Source organism: Leuciscus leuciscus (assembly GCF_965113295.1).
Source record: "Leuciscus leuciscus genome assembly, chromosome: 24".
NCBI classification, from domain to species: Eukaryota; Metazoa; Chordata; class Actinopteri; order Cypriniformes; family Leuciscidae; genus Leuciscus; species Leuciscus leuciscus.
In genome coordinates, this window is record NC_138723.1 from 11,736,451 (window position 1) to 11,747,102 (window position 10,652).

The 10,652-nt window shown below is 37.4% G+C and overlaps 1 protein-coding gene across 1 annotated transcript; it reads right to left on the reverse strand.

Annotated features, from left to right (window-relative positions):
* Positions 1–3,176: 3,176 nt before the first annotated feature.
* On the reverse strand, positions 3,177–7,422 carry ywhah (tyrosine 3-monooxygenase/tryptophan 5-monooxygenase activation protein, eta polypeptide). Its single transcript, XM_082158748.1, has 2 exons — positions 6,994–7,422; positions 3,177–5,415 (listed from the first exon to the last, which is right to left on the reverse strand). The coding sequence occupies exons 1-2, from the start codon at positions 7,078–7,080 to the stop codon at positions 4,762–4,764; spliced, it is 741 nt and encodes a 246-aa protein (XP_082014874.1). The 5' UTR covers positions 7,081–7,422; the 3' UTR covers positions 3,177–4,761.
* Positions 7,423–10,652: the final 3,230 nt, after the last annotated feature.

Genomic DNA, 10,652 nt, shown 5'->3' on the forward strand with positions numbered 1-10,652 from the left:
CTTATAATTGTGCTCTCATAAAATAGACTAACTCAAATGTTCTGGGAAAATGTTTTTAGATAAAAAACTGAAAGAGTTGTCGGAAGCTTAGTGATGGTGACGTCGAAGTCGAGCGACCGTGGTTTAGTTTGTTTATAGCCTACCTTTAGCTTTTTACTTCTGGCGACTGCATTTAGGCTTCAAAAGTTGTGTTCATCAGTGAACATTTGATTGTTTTTTGCGATAATCCAAAAGCCTATGGGAAAATCCTATTGAGTTTTTATCGAGGGACAAGTGTGATGCTAACTGCCGGTTGGCCTACAAAGTGACGTCATACCTGCACCACTCTATTGCATTGTAGGGGGCGTAACTTGAGGTAGGGGAGCGTAATTAGAAGGAACGTGGTTTGTACTACGAGATGCAGTCGGACACACTTGACTTATGATAAATACTTTGCTTGATACATATACGTGCAACATTTCAGCCGTAAAAACATTATGTTAGCTAGTTTGTTCATTACCTGCCTAGCGATGTGTTTATGCTGAAATATAATGAACTAATGGTTTGTAAAACATCTATAGCATGTCATTATGTGTAGTGAGTTGGCTCACGTAATTTATGTTTCGCACATCAGAACTTCCGTTAAGGGAACAGTATCCGAAAGTGCATACTTCCCTTCTATAAAGTAGGCGAAAAACAGTAAATGACAAAAGTTTGTCTGAAATCACAGTTTCATAAAAGTACCTGGCAAAAAGTATCCAGATGACATACTACTTCTGGCTAAAAATCTGAAGAGTGCCTATGATGCACTCTTTACTGTCCCATGAGGCCACGGAAGAGAATTTGTGAATGGCAGTGAAGCATTTTTTGGTTAGCTAGAACAAGATGTCATTCTACATTTTTGATTGAGGAAGGGGGATAGGATCTTTCACAACAGCGCTAGCATGAGCCGTACATGCCATGACTTAATTCTTAAACTGAATTTTAAGGTGTCTTTGTTACAGTGTAATTATACAGTTAAATATTATACTGAGCAGCATTAATTAACATCTGCTAGCATAAACTAACTGGATCGTGCTAATTAGCCAAATCTCGAGCCTTAAATGCTGTTTTTGGTACACAACAAAGTTTAACTTTGATAAACACTTGGCATTTATTCATAATGTATAATCTTAAATGTAAGATTTACTGACTATAACAGAGCAATAGCCATTGACACTGTCGAAACGTCATTCTTGGGTGTATCAACAAGGAAACTGCATTATTTTTTAACACTATCTTTTAGTTCATTAGATAACCACATTTTTCTTTAGAAACCTGCTACGACACTCTGCATGTGCGGTTAAAGGATCAATCATTAACCAATGATGCCTGATAGTAGATTATTATATGTCTTGTTAGTTATATCACAATAACATTTGTTGAGCAGCCAAATCTCAATGTTCTCTATATGATCTATCCTGTTTTTCTTTTGGAAATCTAACAGGGAAATTCATAGTTCAGACAAAGGTGCACAGATTAAAGTTTGGCTTCATCAACTTCTCAACAATCCATTTGAAATACCATCATATCTCATCACAGCCATGGACATTTATCTTTAAGATGCATATAATCATAAACACCCAACCTTCTGCACGGCCTTCATCTTATTCACTATTATTGTACTATTATAAATCGATCATACAATGTAACTCCTGCATATCACTATTTATGGTCTGTTAAAGGCATCTCTTGCCAGAATTTGTGCATAATCAAAAACAGCAAGCTTACACTGACCAAAGAGCTGGTGACTAATGGGTTTCTCAGAAATGGTAACGAGGCATTTTTATGAATTCTAGCGTTATCAAAAAAAAAAAGCAGTAAGTTCGTAATACACGTCTTCGATCAACATCTCCACCCCAGAAACACCTTTGCTATGAAGATGTCACGTAGGTCATGTAAGAGGCTGTTGAAAAACTTTCATACCATTTAAAAAATGTCATGTGGTGCAATCATCATGTATAATCAACTTGTTTTCCTTGCACCTTGAGTGCATCTTAAAAAAGGTAAATTGAGGGACTCAAACACAACTAAAAAAAGGTTCAAACATTCACTGATGATGATGAACTGATTTTGAATTTGAATTTGATTTTTTTTTTTAACAAAATAAGAAAAATGTGGACATCTTCATCCTGTTCAAAAGTTTCTTTTTTTTTTCTTGTGGATTATATGGAAACATTTAATGTAAAATATCTTATTCACGACAGTTCTAAATAAAAAAGATAACATTTAGCATTTTGTATGATCCCTCTTATTTTGTTCAAATAATTTACATTTTGCAGATTCTGCAAGGTGAATGTAAACTTTTGAACATGACTAATATATATATATATATATATATATATATATATATATATATATACAAATATCATGAATTATTATTAATTGATTAATATCATTACATTTTTGGGGAGTCGCACCACATGACATTTTACACCCTGAACTAACTTTGGCTTGTCATAAAAAGGTAAAATGATCTGATATTTTAAAAGACTTATTGACCTTTGCACAGTCATGAGGCTCCACAGCAGTCTTCTAGTCTGATGTAATTTCCTGTTTTGTTTTTTTCTCTACATGTTGGTTGGACCACATGACTTTATTTTTCAGCAAGTTTTTCAGATATTAATAAATATATTTTTTATTTTATTAGTAAAGATTGTCAAACTTTTCTCATCAAGGATTTCTTTATTTTAACAAGGCTGATTTATTTATTATGATATCAGGACAGTTGTCCTGGACAGACTTCAATTTAAAATGAATTTTAATTTAGTTTAATTTGCCAACTCTATTTCACGAGAAAATTTATTTTACAAAGCTGCAATTTCGTACAAATTCCTACAAAGTGATTCATATAGGAAAATGTACGTTTTGTAATAAAAGAATGTAAGAATTTCGCAACTTGCTACCTCTAAACCAAACTCTGTGTCGGCAGGTTGTACAAAAACATATGAATGGGATCGAATGCGAAATTGAAATGTGAAATAGTGATGAATAGTCATGTGATTGTGTTGTGAATGCAGATTATTGTTGCCTATAAGCAAGAAAACCAATATTGTTAAGCCATGTGTGTGTGAAAGAGTTCAAAACAGTGTAAAGTTGATAATAAATGTGTGTAACCATAATAAAGTGCCAGAGATAAACAGCATTTTGAGAGTTCCCATGGTAAGCAATGTCTTTAATGTCATTCTGTCATAACCTTGCATATGTAATCCTAATCAAAAGACTCTTGATCACTGCGTCTCACAACAGAGTGTCGCCCACATTTTGGATGACGACATACTGTTTCGAGATCAGCAGGTATACACAATTCAAAGGGCTAGCAAGGTGTACAAGGTGAGATTGGGGAAACGACAGACAAACACATCTAAGCAGTGATGGAGGTACAGATCAAAGACAAGTGAAGAAGAAGAAGAACGTAAACTGTAACATTAGCACTATACTGTGCCACATACTCAAGATGTCATCCTGTAATAAGTGTTACAGAGTCTCTGCGAAGATCGAGTCCTTACAAGTATACGCTAAATAAATTTCACGTGGAGGCCAAGGGCTATATTACAGTAGCACCTTACCTTAGAATCCTATCTTATCTATTCTGTTTACAAACCATGGTAATTTCACTTAGGAAATATAACTTTTTCAAATCTTTAACCAAGAATTAAGATAGGAAGTTTCTGTAATACAGCCCCAGTAGAGTATCAGTGACTCGTGGGAGGAAAGAGGAGAATCATATACAGAAAAAGAGGGCAGGAGAAGAGTAGGTGGGAAAACAGAGCAAATGAGGGAAAATAAATACCCCTTTTTCACCAAAATGGTCTCAGAACCAGCTTGAGTGGAGAACAGTGACATAACTGACCCGACAAAAAAAACGTTCTGCTTGACTGTCTTTCTTTTTTTTTTTTTTATACGAGTTTTGAGAATATATATATATGCATTCAAAGTAATTTGATTCAGTGTTTTAAGGACATCATGACAAATATATAGCGAAAGAAAATGTTATATACACCGTTATATATTTTTATATGCTGTTTTGAGAATAGGTTTGAGCATCCAATTTTAGCATCTTTATATCATAAGCAAGCAATATATAACTAACAAAATGAATAGGATTCAATTTGCACATATATTCTAAAATCATTCATATTTTTTATGAATCTTTTAGGAATAGATCTGAACATCCAAAGTAATTTAGTAGTAGTCAATTTTCATGTATGATATTCGTAAATAAGCATTTCAAATTTGCTTACGATTCTCACAGGTGGCAGTAAGAATTGCAATGCATTTTACATTGCAAGTAATGTATAAGGAATAAAAAGGCAATATGTGTGAACTGAATGCTTTATACATTTTGTTTTAGGGGCTAGTTTTGTTTTGCGTCTTGTATTTGTTTTCGAACTTTTGCTGCTGACATGTGACATTATCGGTTCCAGGTTCGAGACAAGCAGGTTTTAGAGGCCAACGGCATTTTTCCATCCCGGAACCACCTTTTCTGCAGTGGAATGGTTCCAGATTGGGTACCAGCATCCTGTTGGCGGAAAAGGGGTAAAACAGGTGAGAGAGCGATCAAGGGTCTGAAGTGCTGCCCTGAGGAACCAAAGAAGAGAATTGAGGTGTCACAAAGAGACGAGGAAGATGCAATGGAGAAGAAAGAGAGAGAATGAAGGAGCAGACAGAGAGAAATAAGACTGCAGAAGGGACAGACGGGTGCTACTACAGCTAGAAGTGAGAGCGGTAATGGCTGATCTCTCAGTTATTGGCTTCCCCTCCTTCGCTGTCCTGCTGGTCGCTGGTCCACAGGGTGAGGTTGTCCCGCAGGAGCTGCATGATGAGCGTGGAGTCCTTATAGGAGTCCTCGTTCAGATTGTCCAGGTGGCCAATGGCGTCGTCGAAGGCTTCCTTGGCAAGCTGGCAGGCCTGCTCGGGTGCGTTTTGGATCTCGTAGTAGAAGACGGAAAAGTTGAGCGCCAGGCCCAGGCGGATGGGATGGGTGGCCGGCATGCCCTTGCTAATATCGAAAGCCTCTTTGTAGGCACCTTCGGACGATTCGACGGCAGAGGCCCTCTTTTCACCGGTGGCCACCTCGGCCAGGTACCGGTAATAGTCGCCCTTCATCTTCAGGTAGAAGACCTTGCTCTCTAGCTGGGTTTCGTCACAGTTCTTGATGAGGTACTGGTCCAGCAGGGTGAGAACGTCTTGGCACACTGACTCCAGCTCCTTCTCGACGGTCTCTCGGTAGACACGCACCAGTTCCAGCTTCTTCTCATTGCCATCCGCCGCCGTCTTCTGCTCTATGCTGGATATTACACGCCAAGATGACCGCCGGGCCCCCACCACGTTCTTGTAGGCCACCGAGAGCAGATTGCGGTCTTCATTGGACAACGGCTCGTTCAACTCCGTGACCTGATGGTGCAGAAGGTCAGATGTTGGGTCAATAAACGCAATTATGTTCGCAACGTATATTTGTTTGAAATTGGGACATTATGGTGCTGTACAAAGGTGTTCTGATCAAAATCTATCAAGACCCTGGATAAAGGATAAAGCACAATTTCTATTTACAAATATTTTTATGGAATAGAAAATGTTTGTTTGAACTGGAAGAAATCCTTAAGTTATTTGCAGCCAAAATTGAGATTTAGACTGTTATAATAATAATTAGTAATATAGTGATATTAACGAAAAAGGCTAATATTGAAACCCAAACATTTATGATTACATTATTTCAAATTAACATCATGTAATTTATGATCACTGAATAAGTTTGAATTTTTTGAATAAGATTTTACTCTCAAACTGAAATTTTGAAAGAAATATTTTTGATGGCATGACTTTTCCAGGTCTGAGTATTTTAAAACTCCTTGACATTTTCAGGTTTACCATGACCATATGCCAATGTCAAACAGTCGAAGTGGCATAATAATGACAATATCTAATCAAAACAGGTGAGTAGGGTAATGTTGCTTACATTAGTAATAGAAAGAATAATAAAAAAAAATACACTGAAAAAAAGCATCTGTGTCCTGTTTGACCCACACTAACTGACTGACTGACTTTCATCCTTTGTGCTTAGATGTCAAACCAGACAGCTGATGCTGCACTGCTAGCTCACATATTGAGCTTTATTTTGACAAAAAAATAACATGAGCTTTTGAGACAAAGTTTCAAAGTTTTATCTGACTGTATAACAGCGTTCATTGTTTAAAACGTAGCTATTGTTGTTTTTATACCATTTTCGCAGACACATACACAATGGATGTGGACGAGGGTGTCGTCATATCGCCGCCTATGTTCATTCACTGTAACGACAGATTTGCTCGATACCGAACCGAAACCTACAATTTATTAGCATTAATTATGTAGCGTCATCCCTCCCGTTTTTGTCTGTTGATTACTTATCATATATCTTTATTTTTAAATGCACATTGATTTATACCCAGTATTTAAAGGTTTAATTTATACACAAATGAAAACCATTTCATTACTTTCTCACCCACATGTCGTTTCACACCCGCATTACTTTTTTCTTTACAACAAAAAAACCAAACGCGAGGTTAGTCAGAATGCTAGTGCTAGTTACTGACAGTCTCAGTCACCGTTCACTTTCACAGCATCTGTTTTCCATTCAATGAAAGTGAATGGTGACTTAGACTGTCATTCTGCCTAACATCTCTCCCTTTTGTGTTTCAGGGAAGAAACAAAGCAGTGAAGGTGCAGCCATATGAAGGTGAATGCATTATGACAGGATTTTCATTTAGGGTGAACTATCCCTTTAACACTGCATATTTTATTTATAACAAAGAGATGCTCGTGACAGTAGCGAAAGCTTCTTTAATTGTACAAACTAGAAATGCACCCATATTTGAGCATTATTAAAAGAATAATAAAAAATTTAATAAAATTTAATAAAAAATTATTTTGCAATCGTCTCTTAAGGACTGATTGTGCATGAATGCATGTAACGTTATATTAATAATGACCCACCAGCTTCATCGCGGAGGCCATGTCATCATAGCGCTCCGCCTGCTCCGCGAGACGGGCTCTTTGGATCAGTTGTTCCCTATCTGCCATCCTCTCTGGTCAAAGGCTGTCGGTTCGCACCGGGTTCGGTCGTTGCTCGGCAGACCACACTGGTTGTGCGAGAGAGAGCGCGCGCTCCGGTCAGCACACAGGCGCGAGCACAATCTGGAACAGCCGCGCACGTGAGGGTGGAACGGCGAGCCAAAGGTTGAAGGTGCAGATTTATATATATATATATTAATGTCTATATATTTTTGTAACGCTTTCTTTCCCCTCCCAGCCCTCGATATCCTCCAAGTTTCGCCCGAATATTAAATTTTTTTCTTTCGACTTGTGGGGTGCTGCTGCTGCTGCAAGCGTCCTGTCAATCCCAGCGAACAGGGTGGAGGGGGAGCTGGAGGGGGGGGGTGCGCGCACTCGCTCTATTTCAGGATGACGTCATTTTCTAAAAATAGCCGCATGCCCTGCAGCCGCGCACATGCGCAGTGAGGTTTGCTGCATTGTTCAATGCAGCGGCACACACCGCGCGTGCGCGCGAGAAGGAACTCTTCCGCATTCAAATGAAGCAATATGCTTCTGTTTGTCCAAAAACTGATGATGAAAGGATAATGGGATGCATGGACATACCTCCTTAGCATTTTTTTGTCCAGACAACATGAATGGACTGATGTGGACTGACAGATACGTATTTTCAATGTGAACAAAGGTCAAGTATTTATCCGTGCACTGGCTGATGTCTCTGCAGTGTTACTGCTGAAAACATGCAGTTACTGCATTATAACAGTGGGGTTTAATTCGATCAATTTGACCTTGGGGATAATGTAAACAAAGTTGGATCTAATATAGCTTTAATTTGGTTCAAGAATTCAACTTATGTCCCTACAGATTTTACTTTGATTACCAAAATGCAAAAGTGTTTACAGATGTGCATTACAGTTATAACATTGAACATATCTCTTAACTCCTGATCAAGACCTTTACTTAGCTTCTAATTCTCAGGATATTTAAAAACAATTTACACTAATCTATGGTTATGAAAATGTACATCAATGGGGCCAAGCACAAAAAAAAAACAAAAAAAAAAGAGTAAGACCTGATATTATAGGGTAGGGTAGGCAATTTCGCAGTGGCTAACAATAGCAAGCTAGCGTTAAAAGCATTAGATCCCACCCTCCAATGCCACGCCTCCTTCAAAACAAATGAAGTGTCATAAGAGATGGCGTTGAACTACCTCATGTCTCAAAGCACATTACATTACAATAGTAATGAACATAAACAACTTACAGAGCTTTAGTTGTACCACTTGACTGCTGCAGGTTCATTTCGGGGTCAGATTCAGTTGATAGTGTTGACATAGAAACACATAAATCCGAAGACGTGAACAGCTCCAGGTGGACGTCATGGGTTGCCATCTCGTAATTAGGGTTACAACATAACTTGAACACAGCATAATCGTTGTTTTGATTCAGAAAGGAACTGTAATAGGCGGATGCTGTTTGTTTTTGGTGCTTTGTGGCTGTCTATCTACAACTCTGCATAGCCTTAAAGGGATAGTTCACTCAAAAATGAAAATTGTGTCATCACTTACTCAACCTCGTGTTGTTCTAAACCTGTATGGGTTTCTCTGTTCTGTTGAACACAAAAGAAGATATTTTGAAGAATGTCGGTAACCAAACAGTTGATGTGTCCATTGACTTCCATAGTATTTTTTTTCCCCACTGTGGAAGTCAATGGGGTCCATCAACTGTTTGGTTACCAACATTCTTCAAAATATCTTCTTTTGTGTTCAGCAGAACAGAGAAACCCATACAGGTTTAGAACAACACGAGGTTGAGTAAGTGATGACACAATTTTCATTTTTGAGTGAACTATCCCTACCCTCTGGGCTTCTTCGCCCGAAAACGGGCGAAAACTTGAACGTTTCGAATTGTTAATTTTTTTTGCTTCATCGGATGGGGGTGAAACTTGGTGACTTTTGTTTTATTACCTATATGAACACACAAAAAAATCAAGGAGATTATTCTGATATGTTAAAGGGTCGTAAAAAAAAAAGTCACACTTAGCTTCCTCCCGCCCGAAAACGGGCGACATAGGAAATGAATGGGAAATACGAAAAAATAGGAAAACTCAGAGAAACTTTTGGTGGTACAAGCTACAGATCAGCCACTGTGCTGAAAAAAAAGTGTACAGCAATGAAGGGGTGACACTCTAAAACATCAAGAGTGCAAATAAGACACCCCCCACCCCCCCATTGCAGTACATTATTTTATAGATTATGAAAAAAAAGAAATTCTATTTATCAGCAAATAACTCAGCAATACTTAAGAGTTTTTCAAAGTGGATACATTCACTGTGAAGTTCAGACTCTAAGCTTTCAAATGATATCAACTTTGTGTTAATCAAGGCAAGATTTTTTTAAAATATGGTAAAGAATATTTTCGCAGCTAGGTGGCGCCTGCTGGCGGTATACTCGGTTTTAGAGGGATTACTCAGCACTCGTTAGGAGTTAATAAATGTAATTAGATGCATTAAAAAGCTGAGATCCTAAGCTTTAAAATGATATATAATTTGTGTTGTTCCATTCAGTGGTTGCTTAGTAATAAAAAAAAATCTTTCCGAATGGGAATAAATCAAATAAATAAAAAATCTATAGGCCGCCTATAGGCGGTTATAGGACATGACACAAATTAATACATTTTGAAGCCACTAGATGGCGCTCGTCTCACTTTTTCAAATTTTTTTTTTTTAGGCCTGCACTCTATTTTGATGTGAAATGTTGCATTTATAAAAAAATAAAAAAATAAAATTTAATTCTTATGGAAAAAATAGCTCATAAAAATTATATAATTAATGCAAAGTATCATAAAAAATTCAAAATAATAATCAGAAAACATTATAGAACAAAAATATATTTGATTGGTTATCCTGGGAAAAAGTAAAGTAAAATTTTAAGGCTTCGCCCGTTTTCGGGCGGGAGGAAGCTAAGTGTGACTATTTTACGAAGAAGCCCAGAGGAACGTGCTGATGATGTGTGATGTCTGCATGAAGGTATGGAAATACATACGGTGACAAGCAGGTAGGACAACGTATCATTGCTTTGGACAAACATTATTTGGTGCTGACTTACATTTTTTTTTATATTTAGACCACTTCTATGGCTATCAGGATGAGAAGAGAGTTTCAACCTGTGATTATGAAAAAAATTACCTACCCTACATTTAAAAGATTGTTTGATAAACCCTGTCCACCTTGGTTACTGTTGCTTGTGCAGAATCAATGCAAACTCTGCTCAACAAGAGAAGCCACATTTGAAAGTGACTACAAATAATCAAATTAGTGTGAAGTAAATGGAACTGTTTCTATAATTGCCACATTTCAAACACATTTTACAATGTTTCTGCAAAATGTCCATTGAAAACCATCCAAACACAAGTCTTCCATAGATTTGTATTAGAAAAGTGAAAAAGCTTGTCTGATAATATGGATAGCAGCAGTTACTAATGTATCAGTAACATTTTTAAGATGGGGTTTAGCAATAACAATCAACAAATTGATCATGTTATGTACAACTTACTGAAGTCCTGTCGTTCACTCAAACCCATTAAAAACAGCCCAAAAGCATT